Raw genomic sequence first — 21,467 nt, forward strand, 5'->3', positions numbered from 1 at the left:
GACAGTCCAGCTCCCTGCCTCTCGGAGGGAGACCCGTCACCTGCTCAGTCCCAGAGACACGGACAGTCCAGCTCCCTGCCTCTCGGAGGGAGACCCGTCACCTGCTCAGTCCCAGAGACACAGACAGTCCAGCTCCCTGCCTCTCAGAGGGAGACCCGTCACCTGTTCAGTCCCAGAGACACAGACAGTCCAGCTCCCTGCCTCTCGGAGGGAGACCCGTCACCTGCTCAGTCCCAGAGACACGGACAGTCCCGCTCTCTGGCTCTCAGAGGGAGACCCGTCACCTGTTCAGTCCCAGAGACACAGACAGTCCAGCTCCCTGCCTCTCGGAGGGAGACCCGTCACCTGTTCAGTCCCAGAGACACGGACAGTCCAGCTCCCTGCCTCTCGGAGGGAGACCCGTCACCTGCTCAGTCCCAGAGACACGGACAGTCCAGCTCTCTGCCTCTCGGAGGGAGACCCGTCACCTGTTCAGTCCCAGTCAGATGATGAACCTCTGGAAGTGACTGCCAGATCACTGTACAATGGCCACTCCTACCAACACTTTAATAGACAGATGCATCTGCAACAGGCAGACTGGTGAGAATGACCTTTCTACTGGGTCCCTCACCACCTGCTACAGGCCCAGTTTGGCAGATGTATCCTTGAGAGCCTGCCCAGCTCTATCTTGTGGTGCTATCGAGCCACTCTTGATGGATGCACATTAAAGTCTCCCACCCAGAGTGCACCCTTCTCCCAAGTGGTGTTCAACATTGAGGGGCACTGATCTGTCATTTAAATCTATTGCTTGACTAATCTGTGGACAGCTCACCCATTTTTGCTACAAATCCTCTGATGTTACTGAGGAGGATGTTGCTGAATTGACTGTGAAAGAGCAGGCAGGGTGGGGTTGCTAATCAAAGAGGGTCTGGTGGACTGAAATGCAGTTGTTTCAATGCAAGAAGTGTAACAGGTAAGGCAGATGAACTTAGAGCTTGGATTAGTACTGGGAACTATGTTGTTGTTGCTATTACAGAGACTTGGTTAAGGGAAGGACAGGATTGGCAGCTTAACATTCCAGGATACAGATGTTTCAGGTGGGATAGAGGGGGATGTAAAAGGGGTGGGGGAGTTGCACTACTGGTTAAGGAGAATATCACAGCTGTACTCCGGGAGGACACCTCGGAGGGCTCACACAGCGAGGCAATATGGGTAGAGCTCAGGAAGAGGAAGGGTGTCGTCACAATGTTGGGGGTTTACTATAGGCCGCCCAACAGCCAGCGGGAGATAGAGGAACAGATATGTAGGCAGATTTTGGCAAGGTGTAAAAGTAACAGGGTTGTGGTGGTGGGAGATTTTCACTTCTATATTGACTGGGCACTCACCTGATGAAGAGGCAGCGCTCCGAAGGCTCGTGCTACCAAATAAACCTGTTGGACTTTAACCTGGTGTTCTGAGACTTCTTCTCATGATCTTATACACCTCTATAAGATCATCCCTCAGTCTCCTATGCTCCAAAGAAAAAGGTCCTAGCCTGTCCAATCTCTCCCTATAACTCAGTCCCTTCAGTCCTTACAACATCCTTGTAAATCTCTTCTGCACTGTCTCCAATTTAATAACATCTTTCCTATAGCAAGGCGACCAAAACTGAACACAATACTCCAGGTGCGGCCTCACCAACGTCCTGTACAACTGGAGGAAAGCAAAAAAAATCCCAGTACAATTGAGCTCAGCTGAATGGACTATTCTGTGCAGCATGATAAGAAGTCTCACAACACCAGGTTAAAGTCCAACAGGTTTATTTGGCAGCATGAGCTTTCAGAGCGCTGCTCCTTCATCACCTGAGACTTCTTACTGTTGTTAAGTGCTTATGATCTTTTCCCTTGCCTAACCTGGTTAAGTTATCAGATGTTGTGTAGCACTGAGATATCATCTGCTGCTGTGTGGTTCTCCTTTGAGCCCCTTATCTGTTCCACAGAAACACTGCAGCCCTGTTTTGCCTAACTTCCACAGCTTGCTTGCCAGACTTCTCTTGCCCTTTGCACGTGTCACTGACATTCTCAGGTGACATCATTTACAGTGGAGCTCCAAAACAGAATATATCCTATTCCCTGGATAAATCTGTCACAGTTTACCCTCTGATTTCAGCTTCTCTGCATTTTGACCATTCACGCGCTTTATTCTCTCAGTGGGCTGCCATTAGCAGCCTTTCCCCTGGTTTCTGTGGCTATGATTCATCTTTCATTCCCTCCCCCTGCAGTATAAATATCTCCCACTTTCTCTGCCTTTTAGCTTTGACAAAGGGTCACCTGGACTCGAAACGTCAGCTCTTTTCTCTCCTTCTCGATGCTGCCAAACTTGCTGAGATTTTCCAGCATTTTCTCTTTTTGGTACATCCTATTCCCTTTAGGTTGTTGCAGGCTTTTAATTACTGCAGCCAATAAACAAGTTTCCACTGCCTAAAAGCAAGCTATTTCCCAATCAAACAAAGACTGCTCCGCAGAGCAGATTGATGACATTATCTGCAGTGGCAGACCTGCAAGTGCTGGTGACCTGCCTTAACCATGCAAACGAACCCATTCACACAATTTGTGATCGGTTCTGGTTCGAGGCTGGAGTGGGTAATGATCCTGTTCTGTGAACCCCAAAAGTCTTTGGAAAAGCTTTAAAGATATTTCAATGCATTGGCTGCCTTTACGAAATGCTGAACGGGAGAGAGCTAAGAGGTCCCTGGCAAAAATGAGGAGGCGCTGAATCTGCAGACAGCTAATGGAAGCCCATCTCCAACCCAACCCTTCTTTCTGAATCTTGCTGAGATGGAGGTGCTGCCGCATGAGATGGTTAAAGTAAAGGAGTCACCTGATGAAGGAGCAGTGCTCTGAAAGCTCGTGATACCAAATAAACCTGTTGGACTTTAACCTGGCGTTGTGAGACTTCTTACTGTGCCCACCCCAGTCCAACACCGGCATCTCCACGAGGTGGTTAAAATCATCGACTGGTTACAGCATAAAGGAGGTCATTCAGTCCATTGTGTTAATGCTGCCCCTGTTGTGCTCAAGGTGCCTTCAGCTTATGCCTGTGGGTGCTGCATCTTGGTGCCCGTCCTCACTGGCAGTGGCGTCGGAGGCAGTCTGCTGACTTTGCAGTTGTGGTCACCGTGATGACCTTGGCGGTCATCCTCTGGCTGCCGGAACCTGAGTTGGCTGCACCTGGGGGGGTGCATCCAGCCATTTGGCTGCACACTCAGCAGTCGTGGCATCATCAGATGCAAGGGCCACTGGCAGAGGGGTGGAGAATGTCCGGAGCACCCTGAGACAACAGTCAGCTTGTCTGCCAGTGTGTGGTACTTTTGGACCTTCCTGATCACCATTGATGGATGGGCACCATGGTACCTTGCCCATCTCTCGCACTGATACTGACCTCCTGAGGTCATTACCTGTATGATGGCGAGCAGGTTCGAACGCAACCCCAGGAACCCCTGATTTTGCTCCTGGAGCTGCCTCCCTATGACAGTTGTCGCACTCTCCATTGCGGAGGCCGTATGCTCGGTGTTAAGGGTCAACACAGTACTCATGCTCCACATGGACTCCTCCATCACAGAGACCATGGCACACAGATCCTCATGAATCACTGCCAAATCTCCCCACACATCCCACTGGACATCCAGCCTCTGCTACCTGATTGACAACACCAGAGTCTCATCATCTGCCTAGAATCAGCACAATCCTGGTCTCCAGCAGTCAGAGTCATACAGCACAGAAACAGGCCCTTCGGCCCACCATGTATATACCAACCATCAAATTCAATCTATACTAATCCCATTAACCAGTCGTTGGTCCATAGCCGACTAAGCCTTGGCACTTTAAGTGCATGTCCAGATGCTGCTTAAATGTTGTGGGAGTAGCTCCCTCCACCACCCCCTCTGGCAGCATCTTCCATATTCCCATCACCTTCTGGGTGAAAAGTTCTTCCTCAAATCACCTCTAAACCACTTACTCCCCACCTTAAACCTCTGCCCTCTGGTCTTAGACACCTCTGCCTTGGGGAAAAGATTCTTACAATCTACCCTCACCATCATTTTGTACCTGTATCAGATCCCCTCCTCAGCCTACACCACATGGACTGACTGATTTCCAATCACAATCCTGGAACTCCCTCCCTAACAGCACTGTGGGTGTACCTACACCACATGGACTGACTGATGTCCAATAACAATCCTGGAACTCCATCCCTAACAGCGCTGTGGGTGTACCTACACCACATGGACTGACTGATTTCCAATCACAATCCTGGAACTCCCTCCCTAACAGCACTGTGGGTGTACCTACACCACATGGACTGACTGATGTCCAATACAATCCTGGAATTCCCTCCCTAACAGCACTGTGGGTGTACCTACACCACATGGACTGACTGATGTCCAATACAATCCTGGAATTCCCTCCCTAACAGCACTGTGGGTGTACCTACACCACATGGACTGACTGATGTCCAATACAATCCTGGAACTCCCTCCCTAACAGCACTGTGGGTGTACCTACACCACATGGGCTGACTGATGTCCAATAACAATCCTGGAACTCCCTCCCTAACAGCACTGTGGGTGTACCTACACCACATGGGCTGACTGATGTCCAATAACAATCCTGGAACTCCTGCCCTAACAGCACTGTGGATGTACCTGCACCACATGGACTGACTGATGTCCAATAACAATCCTGGAACTCCCTCCCTAACAGCACTGTGGGAGTACCTACACCACATGGACTGACTGCTGTCCAATAACAATCCTGGAACTCCCTCGCTAACAGCACTGTGGGTGTACCTACACCACATGGACTGACTGATGTCCAATAACAATCCTGGAACTCCCTCCCTAACAGCACTGTGGGTGTACCTACACCACATGGACTGACTGATGTCCAATAACAATCCTGGAACACCCTCCCTAACAGCACTGTGGGTGGATAGCAGCGGTTCAAGAACACAGCTCAGCACCTTCTTGAGAGCAATTAGGGAGGTTTGATAAGTTCTGGCCAAGTCAGTGACGTCCACATCTGTTGAACAAATAATGAAGAGAACCGTTTCCTTACTGCGCTGAATTCCCTCCCTCACCAAATGCCCTGCGTTAAGCAGGTACTCTGTTGCAGCAGTACTCCTTCAAGCTGCACTTCATGTTACTAATTTTGTGCATAAGCAAAGCTTCCTGTCATAAGCAGTGCGGCTGCTCCAAGGCCCCATCTGCATAGACCATCATTGCAGCATTTCAGTTGGAAGTAGCCTTGATGTCTGTCACTGGATGGTTCCGCCCCTACAGAGCATTTTAACATTTGCTGTCCTTGCAGCATCTCTGGGACTGTCTCGCTCCTGGCACGCTGTGAAGGCAGTTCCCCACAGGTAGGTGTATTGTGTCTGCAGGTACAAGTGATTGTACTGTGGGTGTTGTGACCAATCAGGTCTTGACCGCCATGTCATGCAGTATCTCTGTAGGTATGACAGACTGTGACTGAAGCGCTCTTGAAGAACTAAAGGTTCGTTAGACCTTCACTGATAGCAAGACTGTTGTCACAGCCTTGAGTGTTGGAGCCTCTTGCTAATCGCAGGGTGGTGCACCCCTGACTCTAGATGAGTGTGTGAGAGGTGCTTGCTAAATACCTTTGTGCAGCCTGACCAATCTGATAGCGAAGAGCATTGTCGGGCAATACAGCAGGATATAGATAGGCTGGAAAATTGGGCGGAGAGGTGGCAGATGGAATTTAATCCGGATAAATGCGAAGTGATGCATTTTGGAAGAAGTAATGTGGGGAGGAGTTATACAATAAATGGCAGAGTCATCAGGAGTATAGAAACACAGAGGGACCTAGGTGTGCAAGTCCACAAATCCTTGAAGGTGGCAACACAGGTGGAGAAGGTGGTGAAGAAGGCATATGGTATGCTTGCCTTTATAGGATGGGGGATAGAGTATAAAAGCTGGAGTCTGATGATGCAGCTGTATAGAACGCTGGTTAGGCCACATTTGGAGTACTGCGTCCAGTTCTGGTCGCCGCACTACCAGAAGGACGTGGAGGCATTGGAGAGAGTGCAGAGAAGGTTTACCAGGATGTTGCCTGGTATGGAGGGTCTTAGCTATGAGGAGAGATTGGGTAAACTGGGGTTGTTCTCCTTGGAAAGACAGAGAATGAGGGGAGATCTAATAGAGGTATACAAGATTATGAAGGGTATAGATAGGGTGAACAGTGGGAAGCTTTTTCCCAGGTCGGAGGTGACGATCACGAGGGGTCACGGGCTCAAGCTGAGAGGGGCGAAGTATAACTCAGACATCAGAGGGACGTTTTTTACACAGAGGGTGGTGGGGGCCTGGAATGCGCTGCCAAGTAGGGTGGTGGAGGCAGGCACGCTGACATCGTTTAAGACTTACCTGGATAGTCACATGAGCAGCCTGGGAATGGAGGGATACAAACGATTGGTCTAGTTGGACCAAGGAGCGGCACAGGCTTGGAGGGCCGAAGGGCCTGTTTCCTGTGCTGTACTGTTCTTTGTTCTTTGTTCTATTGTGGTTCCTCGTCCCCATCCATAAAGCTCACATATACTAACATTTCCATTGGGGTTAATTGAACAAGAAGAAATAAAGCTGTTATGAAGGAAGACTTAATTAACAAAAGAAGAAAATATGTGCACAAAATGCCAAAAGCTGTTTATTTAATTTTACCTTTCCCTTCAAATGAACTTTTACCTTTATTTGATCCTCTGGCAACCCTGGCCAGCCACTGTGCGTGGGTGTAATTTGGCAGTGGTTACTGGCGTTTAGGAGGCATTTCTGTCACTCCTGCCCCAATTGCATATTATCACATAGCATCCATCATTTGCCTCTAAGAAATACAGATCATTTGCACGTGGGGTGGAAACCCAGAACCCTTTACCTGCTCCATTGCAACCCAGGAATCAATGAACACCGATTGTTGCTGCCACCTTTGTCATCTTCAGAAGGCATCGTGATGGTTTGGAGCTATAACTGCCTTTAGTAGGGCAGTGGGTTCACATTCAGATTGTCCTCTGTATTGCGTTACTGATCTTATCAGTGCTGATTTGGAGAGGCACAGAATGGATGCCAGGTCTTGCTCACTTGTTATTGGGCTGCGGTTTTGTTCTCTTTCTGGTGGCTGGTTTCAGAGTAGTATTGGTGAATTTCTTTCCATTCGCGGGGTGTGGGTGTCACTGGTTAGGAGAGCATTAATTGCCCTTGAGAAGTTGGACAGTGAGCCACCTCCTTGAATCCATTGGAGTGTCTCGCTCAGCCATTTCAGAGCGCAGTTAAGAGTCAACCCCATTGCGATGGCAGGAGCCACAAATAGGCAGCAAATTTCCTTTGTTAGAGAACATTAGTAAATTGTTTTCTTTGTAACAATCCAATAGTTTCATGCTAGTTTATTATTAAATCAACCAAATTTAAATTTCTCAGCCTCCACAGGGGATTGAACTCCTGACTCATTTTAGGCCTCTAGATTACTAGTTTAATCACATAATCACAGTGCCACCATTCTCCTAAAGACTTTCTCCATGCCCACCACTCCACTGGAGCTTTATTCCAAATGTTGTTTCCAAGTCTGTGAAGTGCAACAGCTTTCTAACTTAATGGTGAGAGCACTACCTACTGAACCACAAATGCAAAGGGGGAAATGAAGAAATATTTGACAAGGTGAGACAGCTTTGGGCTGAGGCAACTCTCAGGTAACAGACTGTAAGCCAAAATTACTCAACTTAACTTTTGTTTGCTTATAACACACTCTTGAAAAAAATTCCATCAAAATTGTCCAGTAGCTTTAATACATTGAACTCCAGATTGGGAAAAAAATGCAAATTCTATAGTCAAGGTGACACTAACTGGTTTGGAGGAGGGTTGGGGTTTGTAAAAGTACCAATTTTGCTAGACTGTGGAAGGTAAGAATTGTGAATCACTCATACGTCTTTTGTGATGATATCTAAAGGCACCATTGAATTATGCCAACCTGGGGGTATGTTCAGCTGCTTCCTGAGCTCCAGATAATCTAAACAGGAAAAGAACATTTGAGTATTGACGTTTCTTCAGTTGTGTGTAGGCCGACAATTATAGCACAGTTTTGTGTCCTGTTAGGTTTGAGAAATTGGACATCACTCCTAAAAGTGCACAGAAGATCAAACCAGTTCTAGAAAGATGGCTGACAGAAGCAGAAATACGACACCGTGCGGGCATACAGAACCTCACTGAGTTCGTTGGTAGCGAGCCGTCAAAGAAACGCAAGCGGCGCACATCTTTCACACCACAGGCCCTGGAAATCCTTAACGCTCACTTTGAGAAAAACACACATCCCACAGGTCAGGAAATGACAGAGATAGCCGAGCAGCTGAACTACGACCGAGAGGTGGTTAGGGTGTGGTTCTGCAACAAGAGGCAGACTTTAAAAAACACCATCAAGCGACTGCAGCAGAATGACTCGACGGGAACAGGTTCAGTCGAACAGTTATCGGACCCCACAGTAAACGTTGCTGCTGGAACAGGCTGACCTGCAGGAGGTTCGTTCAGTGAGTCGTTCCAACGTTTATAAATAGCACTATGAGAATCATTTAGAGGGTAAGGACCAAGCAGAAAAAGTAGACTCTGATCACTACATCCATCCTGTCTACGAAGGCACATAGTCGCTATGTAGCTGGAGCCATTATAGCTAATTACAATAGAACGTAAACTGCTACATAATTATTTTTGTAGCACCCACAGTCTTTCAGGTCATGCGTCACAATCAGTTATCATACCCTACTTCTTGTGTCATGTCACTTGGACTCTTATACCTATCAGCAAGAAAATGCAACTGTTCAGATCTTACCTTGAGGGATATATACCCTATAAAATAATACATTGGAGGATGTGACTCATCCAGCTTTCCCAAGGGCTCAGCAATTTTATCCTGTGAGCAGTCAATTCATATAGACCAGCTTTAATCTGTGCCAGGTTACCTGACGTCAAGCAGGACAGCTGTAAGGGGGCACTGCGATGAGCCTGAGAATCCTGGAGTTGAACATGGCTCTTTCACTGTACAAAGATGTGTGCTAGAAGTGTGCACATGTAGAGTCAGGTTCACACAGAGGGTGGTGAGTGTCTGGAACGAGCTGCCAGAGGTAGTAGTAGAGGTGGGTACAATTTTGTCTTTTAAAAAGCATTTAGACAGTTACATGGGTAAGATGGGCATAGAGGGATATGGGCCAAATGCAGGCAATTGGAACTAGCTTCGGGGTTTAAAAAAAAAGGCGGCATGGACAAGTTGGGCTGAAGGTCCTGTTTCCAAGCTGTAAACCTCTATGACTAGGTGAGGTACTAGGTGAGCTGTGATTGTGTAGCGTATTGAGAATCAGGCCAGGACAATATTAACGGTGGTGAGTGTTGTACTACGGAGAGACAGGAGGCACATGTCCGTCTGTAAATTGGGGTCCTGCTGTGTTTTTAACTGGTGCTCCATGGGTTGCACACGGATTGGCAAGATTGCTAAGGTGACTCTGGCAGGACTGAGTGAAGAGAGAGAGCACCAGCAGTGAAAGGGGAATATGTGCGTAGGCTTTACCCACCTCGGAGGCTTTTCAGACTGAGCCTCCTTGACCATTCTGGGGAACGATGGTTGAGGATACTCATATTGTCTCACTTGCATGGTGAGAATGATCTGATTCTGGCCCAGCTATCCTGCCAAGATGCCAACATGGTGTGCTAATCTCTGTGCTGGTACCTGTCACACATGTATCATGTGACAGTTCATCTTCAGAATGGATAATCTCCTCCAAGCAGTCTTCATTTTCTGAAACTGGGGCCCGTGATGCTGATATGAGGTCGCTAGGAGGAGGTAAATATTTAGTTAGTAAGAAAGTGTAAGTGTCCATATGAATCACCTTACTGGCTGAAATGTTTAAATGGCTGAAGGTCGAGTTGGTTGTGTAAATTGAAATCAGCCACTCTGTTCTGTGGATCTGCTAACCTTAGCATCACCAATGCTGAGCAAGTTGTTGGTTCCACATATTAAGGTCCTTCTCATCTGCCAGACTCACTTCAATAAAATCTGGGTTCTCCAGGTTGGTGTAGGCCTTGAATTCTTCACTGTATTCTCTGGAATGGGGGATATTAATGGCTAGCGAGGATGTTCGCTTCCCTTTGAGCATAGTGCAGGAAGTGAAAGGGAGAATCAAAAGATGTAATTGGAGAGTGGGGATACTGGCCACTGTATGTAAATTAGCTGCCTCATTTTCCTGCATTAACAAAGTGATTGCTCACTCCAAAAGCTGTGAAACACTTTGCGATTTGCCGAAGATGTGAAAGGCACCATATAAATGGGAGTTCTTTCTTATAGTGCTGAGGAAATTGATATAGAGTCAATGTTGGGAGAGAATGGCGAGAAAATAGAATCATAGAATCCCTACAGTGCAGAAGGAGGCCATTCGGCCCATCAAGCCTGCACCGACTCTCTAATCCACCTAACCTACACATCTTTGGACACTAAGGGGTAATTTATCATGGCCAATCCACCTAACCTACACATCTTTGGACTGTAGGAGGAAACCGGAGCACCCGGAGAAAACCCACACAGACACAGAAAGAACATGCAAACTTCACACAGTCACCCAAGGCTGGAATTGAACCCGGGTCCCTGGCATTGTGAGGCAGCAGTGCTAACCACTATGCCACTGTGCTACCCACAGCAGAATGAAAGCAAGTGATGGGCAAAGAAGGACATGTGCTGACCTTTCCTGACCTAAACAATATCTTGCAATCTTTCCGCAACCTTGAGGTGGACTAAGCATGTAAAATAGTGGGCACAGCATTGTTTCATGTGGCTGGGTGTGCCATTCACAGCTATATCATGGCAAGGAACCTGGCTTTATTTAAACTAAGCCTGGCTGATTTGCTTCCATGTCATGCAGCGCTCCAGCCTTGTCACCCTCTGCCAGCCTCACACATCATGTTCCCATTCCCGGATAAAAATCAGGATCTCCCTATCAAGACTCACATGAAGAAAGGCCATTTGGCTGAGGTATGGAAAGGTCACATGAAACTGCTCCCCAACAAGGAATTACAGTTTCACAAGAGGATGGGAAAAATTGCTGATATTTCTTGATTGGGTTTCACTTTGTAATACTCTCACATGTATCACAAGCATGGGTGAGGAGGATTAGTAACATTTTAATTGATGTGATAGAGTAATTGGTGAAAACTATTGCCTGCAGGAATTTAAGATTAGGTACATTCTGTAAAAAACTCTTCAAAAAGTTAGAAATATAGGCCATGATTCTCCCAAAAGTGCTGAATTGGTGGGATAACTGTTCTAGATCGCGCCAGTTCTGACAGGTCAGCTTCTCACCTGAATCCCCGCACTCTGTGCGCTGCAGAGGTCCCAATCGTGAATCTCATTAAAAACCCAGGGGGGCGGGGCCTATTCACACTGGAGTCTGACAGTTCTGGAACTCTGCGCATGCGCAGTGGTCCCGATCTGTCAGTCTCCCAGTTTGCTGGCCAGCTCAATCGCTGGCCAACTCGGGGCCCCAGCAGTGCTGTCCCTCCAGCCCATCCCATGGCCCGATTGCGGTCCCCACGACAATTCCCGGGCCAGCCCTGACCACCCCCCCGCCCCGGAGCGCCCCAATGCACAGCCCACCCCTTCCAGCAATGGCGATCCGCCCACCCCCCCGGCAGGCCCCCCTCCCACTGACACCCCTGGGGTCAGACCCTCCCTCCCAGGAGGCAGGCCCCCCCTGGCAGACCACCCCCCCTCAGCCTGCCCCAAGGTGCCCCCGGGCATGGGCACTTTGTCTGTTGGGCAGTGCCAGGGGGCACAGGCTGGCACTGTCAGGGTGCCCCTGCCCAGGGGGCACCACTCCCTCACTGCCCGATTGCCCCCCCCCCCTTCATTCTGGCAGGGTCTCCCTCTAGTTCACCAAACGTGGGGAGCTACTCTAAACCCCACCGGAATGAAGTACTCCTGGCGGGGTGGGAGATTCAATCGGGCCTGGCAAGTTTCTGATAATGAACTGATCAACATATTGAAAATACATTAAAACAGATTTAAATCACTCACCTGCCTTCCCGCCGGTTTCCAGCGTGGTCTGACCAGCGACTGTTCTCCGGCTCTGGGAGATGCACATGTGTTCCCGGCGCATGCGCAAATCCCGGTACAAGGCTGGCGACGCACATCTCCCAGCCCGACCCGCCAGAAAAGTTGCGGGTCACGATGGGAGAAACGCGGCCATATTTTCAAACTCATGAGCCTGCTACCTGATACTTTACAAGAAACATCTCTCAGCCCTGACAAAAAATACATCAACTGTTTCAAACACAGAACTAATCTCGAACTTTGTTCCTGATATCAGCCTACGGTATCGTATGTTCAACTTTCCAAATTTCATTTCCTGTGCAAGTGGGTACTCCAAGCAAGTCTTCCTGAACTGGGAGGGTAGCTCAGGCATTATCCTCTCCAAAGCAATAGCAACCCCATTTACTGAAAGGTGAGACGGTGCCATGAATCTGTGTATTTCCGCTCCGATTGTAAGATGCTCCACTTACAGATGAAAAATCACTTTTACTGACCTGATCCAAAATAGAAACTTAATGCAAACTGGCGGACTACACTTAGACTGTGTTGAAATTACAAAGACAGTCTAATAGTTCTGAAACATATCTGGAGGAAGCCATATCCAATGGTTTTCTGGTCCAGTTACCTGTCCAGGCTACTGGAATGTCTTACACTCATTGGGGTAGATTTGGCTCTGTGTGATGGCGAGTCGGCAGCTTCCCTACTTTTTTATTTCCACTGACGTTGAGCTGCTGACTAGCTATCTTCATTTTACAATGTTGCACAAAATCATAATTACTGACCCTCCTTGATACACCATTTTCAGAAAAGTCACAAATTGGGAACTTTTGGAAGCACATTCACCATGTCTACTTTCTGTGGCATAATATGAACAGGGTAATGCAGTAACACGAAACGTCTATTGCAGGACTGTCTTGTTTACAGGATAAAGACAACATTAAACAAATGGCAGAGCTGTGAAGTGATTCCATTTGGGGAACAAGCATTGGGAAGTCCGCTGAAAGCATCCCAATATTGTGTGCAGTTTTGGTTTATTGTGTGCAGTTTTGGTGTCTTTATCTGAGGAAGGATGTCCTTGCTGTAGAGGGAGAACAGCGAAGGTTTACCAGGCTGATTCCTGGGATGGCAGGTCTGTCATATGAGGAGAGACTGAGTTGGTTAGGATTATATTCACTGGAGTTTAGAAGAGTGAGAGGGGATCTCATAGAAACTTATAAAATTCTAACAGGGTTAGACAGGGTAGATTCAGAAAGAATGTTCCCGATGGTGGGGGAGTCCAGAACTAGGAGTCATAGTTTGAGGATAAGGGGTAAACTTATAAAATTCTAACAGGGTTAGACAGGGTAGATTCAGAAAGAATGTTCCCGATGGTGGGGGAGTCCAGAACTAGGGGACATAGTTTGAGGATAAGGGATAAACTTATAAAATTCTAACAGGGTTAGACAGGGTAGATTCAGAAAGAATGTTCCCGATGGTGGAGGAGTCCAGAACTAGGGGTCATAGTTTGAGGATAAGGGGTAAACCTTTTAGAACTGAGGTGAGGAGAAATTTCTTCACCCAGAGGGTGGTGAATGTGTGGAATTCACTCCCACAGAAAGTAGTTGAGGCCAAAACGTTGAGTGATTTCAAGAAGAAATTAGATATCGCTCTTGGGACTAAAGGGATCGAGGGATATGGGGGGAAGGGGGGGGATCAGGATATTGAATTTGATGATCAGCCATGATCAAAATGAATGGCGGAGCAGGCTCGAAGGGCCAAATGGCCTCCTCCTGCTTCTAGTTTCTATGAAATATCTGTTCCAGTGAAAAACTGATTTTTATATCTTAGCTGCTTGTTTATGTAAAAAAAAGTGACCAAGTGAGGTGTGATGCCAGTTACTACTACCTTTATATAAAGTATTCAGTATAATATGATGAAAATATCTGGCTCCAATTCCAATTCAGTATGTAGCCACTATCCTTCCTACATTCAGGGAGGAAACATCGGTTACAGATGTGGATTGAGGGCCAGCTTCAGTGTGGGGGGGGGGCGGGGGGGTACTTCAGGCAGGCACAGATTCATACCAGGAGTGCAATTTTAGAAACTTGCCATGACTCAAGATGATCATTACTATTATCTTGGACAGTAACATCTAAAAACCTGGGCCCAGCCTACAGCCCAACCTAATGTGCAGCGACTCCACAGTGGTTAGCACTGCTGCTTCACAGCTCCAGGGACCCGGGTTCGATTCCCGGCTTGGGTCACTGTCTGTGTGGAGTTTGCACATTCTCCTCGTGTCTGCGTGGGTTTCCTCCGGGTGCTCCGGTTTCCTCCCATAGTCCAAAGATGTGCGGGTTAGGTTGATTGGCCATGCTATAAAATTGCCCTTAGTGTCCTGGGATGCGTAGGTTAGAGGGATGAGTGGGTAAATATCTAGGGATATGGGAGTAGGGCCTGGGTGGGATTGTGGTCGGTGCAGACTCGATGGGCCGAATGGCCTCTTTCTGTGCTGTAGGGTTTCTAATTTCTAATTCTAATTTCTAACCTTGTACACTTACTCAGAATCAGACTTAATGGGCGGGATTCTACAGACTTGCCCACCCCAAAACTGCAAAATCCTGCCCAAGGTCAACGGATCTTCCCATTGTCCGCCCCTCGCCCGCTCCGATTCCCATGGCGGGCAGGGCAGTAAAATTCCAGCCAATATGTACATGACACAAGCTGAAATGTATGTGGGTGGCACAGGTTAGCACTGCTGCCTTACAACACCAGGAACCCAGTTTCAGTTCCAGCCTCGGGTCACTGTCTGTGTGGAGTTTGTACGTTCTCCCCGTGTCTGCGTGGGTTTCCTCCGGGTGCGCTGGTTTGCTCCCACAGTCTGAAAGACATGCTAGTTAGGTGGATTGGCCATGCTAAATTGTCCCTTAGTGTCCAAAGATGTGCACGTTAGGTGGATTGGCCGTGCTAAATTGCCCCTTAGTGTCCAAAGATGTGCAGGTTAGGTGGATTGGCCATGCTAAATTGCCCCTTAGTGTCCAAAGATGTGCAGGTTCGGTGGATTGGCCATGCTAAATTGCCCCTGAGTGTCCAAAGATGTGCAGGTTAGGTGGATTGGCCATGTTAAAGTGCCCCTGAGTGTCCAAAGATGTGTAGGTCAGGGGGATTAGTGGGGTAAATATGTTGGGTTACAGGAATAGGGCCTGGGTGGGATGCTCTGTCGGAGAGTCGGTACAGACCTGATGGGCCGAATGGCCTCCTTCTGCATTGTGGAGATTCTATGATAGTATGTTACATAGTGCACAAAATACTTACCATCCTACAACTGAAAGATTTATATTATTTTACAGGGAAACTAGCGCTAGATTTTACTTTTGTTGTTTTCTAAGATAAAGGCTCATGCAGAATAAGTGGTTGAATAAACTAGCATCGAATCTTATCAATAGAAAGCTGAATATTTAAAATCATTATCCAGAAAAAAAAGTATTATGTTCCTATCAAGCTGCTTGCTAGTCTGGCAAAGGTATAGCCTCATAGGCTCACTGTCTTTCTGGCTTGTTGAAATTTTGACTGGAACTTACCAGCCATTTGCGCCAGCAAGATCTTCCAATCCCGCTGACAGAATGCAGAGTGATCTTGCAGGCAACATAAAAACTGACTGTTAAAGCTTTTATGGTATGTGAAGAGAAAAAGATTGATAAAGACAAATGCAGGTTCCTTACAGTCAGAAACAGGGGAATTTATAATGGGGAACAGAGAAATGGCAGACCAACTAAATACACACTTTGGTTTCATCTTCACAAACGAGGGCACAAATAAGATACCAGAAATGTTGGGGAGCACAGGGTTTAGTGAGAGGGAGGAACTGTTGGAAGTCAGTAAGGAAGTTAAAACTAGAGGACACAGCCTCAAAATAAAGGGGGGTCGGTTTAAGACAGAGTTGAGGAGGAACTTCTTCTCCCAGAGGGTGGTGAATCTCTGGAATTCTCTGCCCACTGAGGTGGTGGAGGCTACCTCGCTGAATATGTTTAAAGCGCGGATGGATGGATTCCTGATCGGTAAGGGAATTAAGGGTTATGGGGATCAGGCGGGTAAGTGGTACTGATCCACGTCAGATCAGCCATGATCTTATTGAATGGCGGGGCAGGCTCGAGGGGCTAGATGGCCTACTCCTGCTCCTATTTCTTATGTTCTTAAATGGTGTTGGGGAAACTGATGGGATTGAAGGTTGATAAATCCCCAGGGCCTGATAATCTTCATCCCAGAGGCTAGAGGAAATGGCCTGAGAAATAGTGGGTGAATTGGTCATCTTCCAAGATTCTATACTGGAACAGTTCCTACAGAATGGAGGGTAGCTAATGTAACCCCAATATTTAAAAAGGGAGGTAGAGAGAAAACAGGGAATTATAGACCAGTCAGCCTGATGTTGGTCATGGGAAAAATTCTAGAGTTTATTATCAAAGATTTTATAGCGGAGCACTTGGAAAACAATGGTAGAATCAGCATGGATTTACGAAAAGGAAATCATACTTGACAAATCTACTGGAATTCTTTGAGGATGTAATTAGAGTTGTTGAGGGGAGGGGGAGCCAGTGGATGTGGTTTATTTGGACTTTCAGAAGACTTTCAGCAAAGTCCCATTTAATAGATTAGTGTGTTAAATGAAAGTGCATAGGATTGGGGGTAGTGTATTGAGATAGATAGAAAACTGGCTGACGAAACAAACAGTAGGAATAAATGGGTCTTTTTCTGAATGGTAGGCTGTGCCTATTGGGGTACCTCAGTGATTGGACCCTAGCTATTCACTATGTATGTTAGTGATTTAGATGAGGGAATGTGATATCTCCAAATTTGCAGATGATGCAATGTTGGGTGGGAGGGTGAGTTGTGAGGAGGATGCAAAGATGCTTCAGCGTGATTTGGACAGGCTGAGTGAGTGGGTAAATGAATGGCTATTGAGAGACGGAAGTGTGCTATGAGACCTGGGTGTCTTCGTACACCAGTCGCTGAAGGTAAGCATGCAGGTGCAGCAGGTGCTTAAAAAAGGCAAATGGTATGTTGGCCCTCATAGCGAGAGGGTTTGAGTATAGGGATAGGGATGTTTTGCTGCAATTGTACAGGGCGTTGGTGAGGCCACACCTGGAGTATTGTGTGCAGTTTTGGTGTCCTTATCTGAGGAAGGATGTCCTTGCTATAGAGGGAGCGCAGCGAAGGTTTACCAGGCTGATTCCTGGGATGGCAGGTCTGATGTATGAGGAGAGATTGAGTCGGTATTCCAACGGGAATAGGCCCCGCCCACTGATTTCCAGAGTGCTTCACGCTAGTGCACTCTGCAGTGCAGAGTGTGGGAGATTCACTCTGAAAATCCCGCTAAAATAAACAGCGGGATTTACTCCAGTTTTTAAGTGAATTCAGCACTTAGAATTTTTTTGGGAGAATCCCCCCTCATGTATGTTTTCAGGAAGAAATTAGATATCGCTCTTGGGGCTAAAGGGATCAAGGGATATGGGGGGGAGGGGGGAATCAGGATATTGAATTGGATGATCAGCCATGATCAAAATGAATGGTGGAGCAGGATCAAAGGGCCGAATGACCTCCCTCTGCTTCTAGTTTCTATGTTTCTACGTTTCTTCTTTAAATTCTCCCCCTCCCCCCACGCTCTGTAAGGAAGCATTGGTCAGTATTAATGCTGAGATCACCAGTAATTAAGTAGCATGCAAGATCCTACATCCCGTCCATAATATTGCACAGATATTTACTTGTTCCTAATCACCACGTGTCTTTGGGGTTTGTTTGGCTTCATAATATCCCATCTATACTGCCATGTACCATGATGATTAGGAATCTGTGAAAGAATATACAATACCCACTAGATACCAGAAGGGTCATGGTACTGGGAGCATTGCTTAATTTTTTATCTTGTCTCTGACTATCCCAGCTCTTGTGAGGTTTATTGGACATTCTGATGCCCATAAAGCTCTGGCAAACAACACAAGGACTATGCTTACGAGGAACAGTTGCAAAAGTTACATTTTAAAAGCATTAATTTTTGCTAAGCATCAATAGCAACAGAGCAGAAAATAGAAATATCTCGGAGAAGCTGATTGTCTGTGAGGAGTTAGTTGTCTAAGAGCAGCAAGCAAACAGCAAGCTAACCGCAAGCAAACCGCAAGCTAACTAAGCAGCAAAAGCAAGCAGCGGCAGCAGAATCCAGCTAGAACAACAGAGTTGGGACAGAATTTGGCGCGAGAAGCAAAAATCTAGCAGGGACAATCGTCAGAAACTAATTAAAATGCCAACAGTACTGGCAGCTCCCAGCCCTGCTGTGTTGTTGCCTTTTTGCTTTGCTCCCAGAATGTTGGCAGACTGTATGTTAATGCCCTGCTCAGGCATCGATTGCTGGATCAAAGTGTCAAAGTTGTAGCACAAGCCCTACTGTAAATGGTGATCGCAATGTGGTGGCATTAGCAGAGAGCATACGCACAAAGGCAGCAGTGCTGTGAAGAGAGAATACAGGAACAGTGGCTTCAGAGCCAGTTAATAAAGATGTCTCCAGCTCACATCGTCAGGCTCCTGCTGCCAAATTCAAAATGCCACGCACATTCTGTGATTTCATCAAATTGTTTTTGTGCAAGAATGGAAAACCAGCGGCCTTGATCATCAGCAGTAACCAAGTTTACTCTCCTTTTATTACCCTAGCACCTATTCCCTCTATCTAAATGTACAGTTGCCAATACCATCAGAAATACATGCAGTAGAGGTGATACAAGCAAAAATGGTCTTTAAAACAAATTGGGTGTTTGCAGGCATGTGATGGAAGTGTGTAGGCCATTATCTTCTCACGCCTCGGTGGCACAGTGGTTGGCACTGCTGCCTCACAGCGCCAGGGACCCAGGTTCGATTCCCGGCTCAGGTCACTGTCTGTGCGGAGTTTGCACGTTCTCCCCATGTCTGCATGGGTTTCCTCCGGGTGCTCCGGTTTCCTCCCACACTCCAAAGATATGCAGGTTGTGTTGATTGGCCATGCTAAATTGCACCTTCGTGTCCCAGGATGTGTATGTTAGCAGGGTAAATATGTGGGATTTCAGGAATCGGGCCTGGGGTGGAATTGTTGTCGGTGCAGACTCGATGGGCCGAAATGTCCTCCTTCTGCACTGTAGGGATTCTATGATTCTATATAAACCTTGCACTTCTGAAAACCGCTCACCAGTTTCTCCAACCACTTTTTGTCACTGGAGACTTTACCTGCTTGGTAATTGCTCAGTGTCTCTGCCTTTATCTTTGCTAGGGTCTGCGACAGTATTATGGTACCGGTGTTGCGTTTTGATGTGGCGTTCCAAATAACCCCTGGTCCGTTTTCTCTGAAATTACAGGCTTCTGTTGTGATGCACTTCCATAGGTATGGATGGCCTTTACTCAAGTGTGAACCTAAACATGCCAGCTCATTTACCACAAGTGCATCAGGAGCAAGCTCAATCCCATTTCACTCAGTGTCCACATAGGCACACCTACCTGTAGGCACTATTGATTGTAATCAAGAACAACAGTTGGAGTTATTTTTCCAATGTAGAAATTCTGACTAATTATAGTGTGTGGGCTACTCAAAGATTGTCACCAGTCAGGCATCAAGTCGAGGGCTAAAAGCAAATTACTGTGGATGCTGGAATCTGAAACTAAAACAGACCATGCTGGAAAATCTCAGCAGGTCTAACAGCATCTGTGGAGAGAGAATAGAGTGTGCCTAACTTTCAATCATCCAGACTCGAAACATTGGCTCTGTTCTCTCCCCACAGATGCTGTCAGACCCACTGAGATTTTTCCAGCATCTTCTGTTTTTGTTTGAAATCTAGGGCTAGCTGGTTTGTATTGCTGAGTATAATTCCAAAGCATCTACCCACAAAGCCATCTAGAGTCCTGCTTAATTAAAATCATATGAGAAACAAACAAAAGGCAAAAAAATTCTTAAAGAAGATGAATAACCGGGAGTGAGTTCAACATTAAGGGTGGGATTTTAGGACCTTACCCGTCCCGAAACCAGACAATCCCATCTGAGGTCAACGCACCTTTCCATGGTCCGCCCTTCGCCCGCTCCAATTCCTGTGGCGGGCGGAATGGGAAAATTCCCCCCCCACAGCTTGAAGTTCAACATCTCAACTTCAAGGTACAATCACAGCCTTCAATGGCTTCTACGGTGGCACAGTGGTTAGCACTGCTGCCTCACAGCGCCAGGGACACAGGTTCGATTGTCGGCTTGGGTCACTGTCTGTGCGGAGTCTGCACGTTCTTCCCGTGTCTGCGTGGGTTTCCTCCGGGTGCTCCAGTTTCCTCCCACATTCTGAAGGATGTGCTGGTTTGAACCCAAACAGGTGTCGGAATGTGGCGACTAGGGGAATTTCACAGTAACTTCATTATAGTGTAATGTAAGCCTTACTTGTGACACTAATAAATAAACTTTACTTACTTCTTCCTATTCATTTTTCTAACCTATACTGTGAAATTTCTGATGTGGTTCTATTCTGCTTATTTTAGTATATTAAATGTTAAGATGTTTTAATATCTTAATAATGCAATAGTTAAAACCAAGTTGAAGATACACCAAACTTCTGTTTCTCTGGTGACAGGAAGCAGGCAAGAGATTTTGAAACTAAAAATCTCTGAAGTATTTAATGCTCTGGAGGAATGACAGAATCCCTACTCGAATGCAAGTTAATTTGAATTGAAAACATTTTGCTGTATAGTTTTGAAATATATTTCTAAATATGTTTGATGGATCATAAGTCATCATAGGCTTTTGCAGGGTTTATTAATAAAAATAGTTCCAAAGTAATGAAACTTGAAACTAGAAACTAAATGGGATTTGAAAACAAGAAAAGATTTGCACTTATCCAGCACTTTTCACAAGCACTAGACATGCCAGAGTGCTTTAAACATAGAATCCCTACAGTACAGAAAGAGGCCATTCAGCCCATCAAGTCTGCACCGACCACAATCCCACCCAGGCCCTATTCCCGCAACGCCACATATTTACCCTGCTAGTCCCCCTGACACTAAGGGCAATTTAGCATGGCCAATCCACCTAACCTGCACATCTTTGGACACTAAGGGACAATTTAGCATGGCCAATCCACCTAACCTGCACATCTTTGGACACTAAGGGACAATTTACCATGGCCAATCCACCTAACCCGCACATCTTTGGACACTAAGGGGCAATTTAGCATGGCCAATCCACCTAACCTGCACATCTTTGGACACTAAGGGACAATTTAGCACGGCCAATCCACCTAACCTGCACATCCTTGGACACTAAGGGACAATTTAGCATGGCCAATCCACCTAACCTGCACATCTTTGGACACTAAGGGGTAATTTGGCATGGCCCATCCACCTAACCTATACATCTTTGGACAC

General features: G+C 46.8%; 1 protein-coding gene across 1 annotated transcript in view; it reads left to right on the plus strand.

Moving 5' to 3' along the window:
• pou6f1 (POU class 6 homeobox 1) overlaps positions 1-8,519 on the plus strand; it is a 161,313-nt gene extending 152,794 nt beyond the window's left edge. Inside the window, exon 10 of the mRNA XM_078200995.1 lies at positions 8,111-8,519. Within this exon, the coding sequence (XP_078057121.1) occupies positions 8,111-8,519 (409 nt within the window). The remainder of the gene's footprint in view (positions 1-8,110) is intronic.
• Positions 8,520-21,467: the final 12,948 nt, after the last annotated feature.

Source organism: Mustelus asterias, chromosome X (genome assembly GCF_964213995.1).
Source record: "Mustelus asterias chromosome X, sMusAst1.hap1.1, whole genome shotgun sequence".
NCBI lineage: Eukaryota > Metazoa > Chordata > Chondrichthyes > Carcharhiniformes > Triakidae > Mustelus > Mustelus asterias.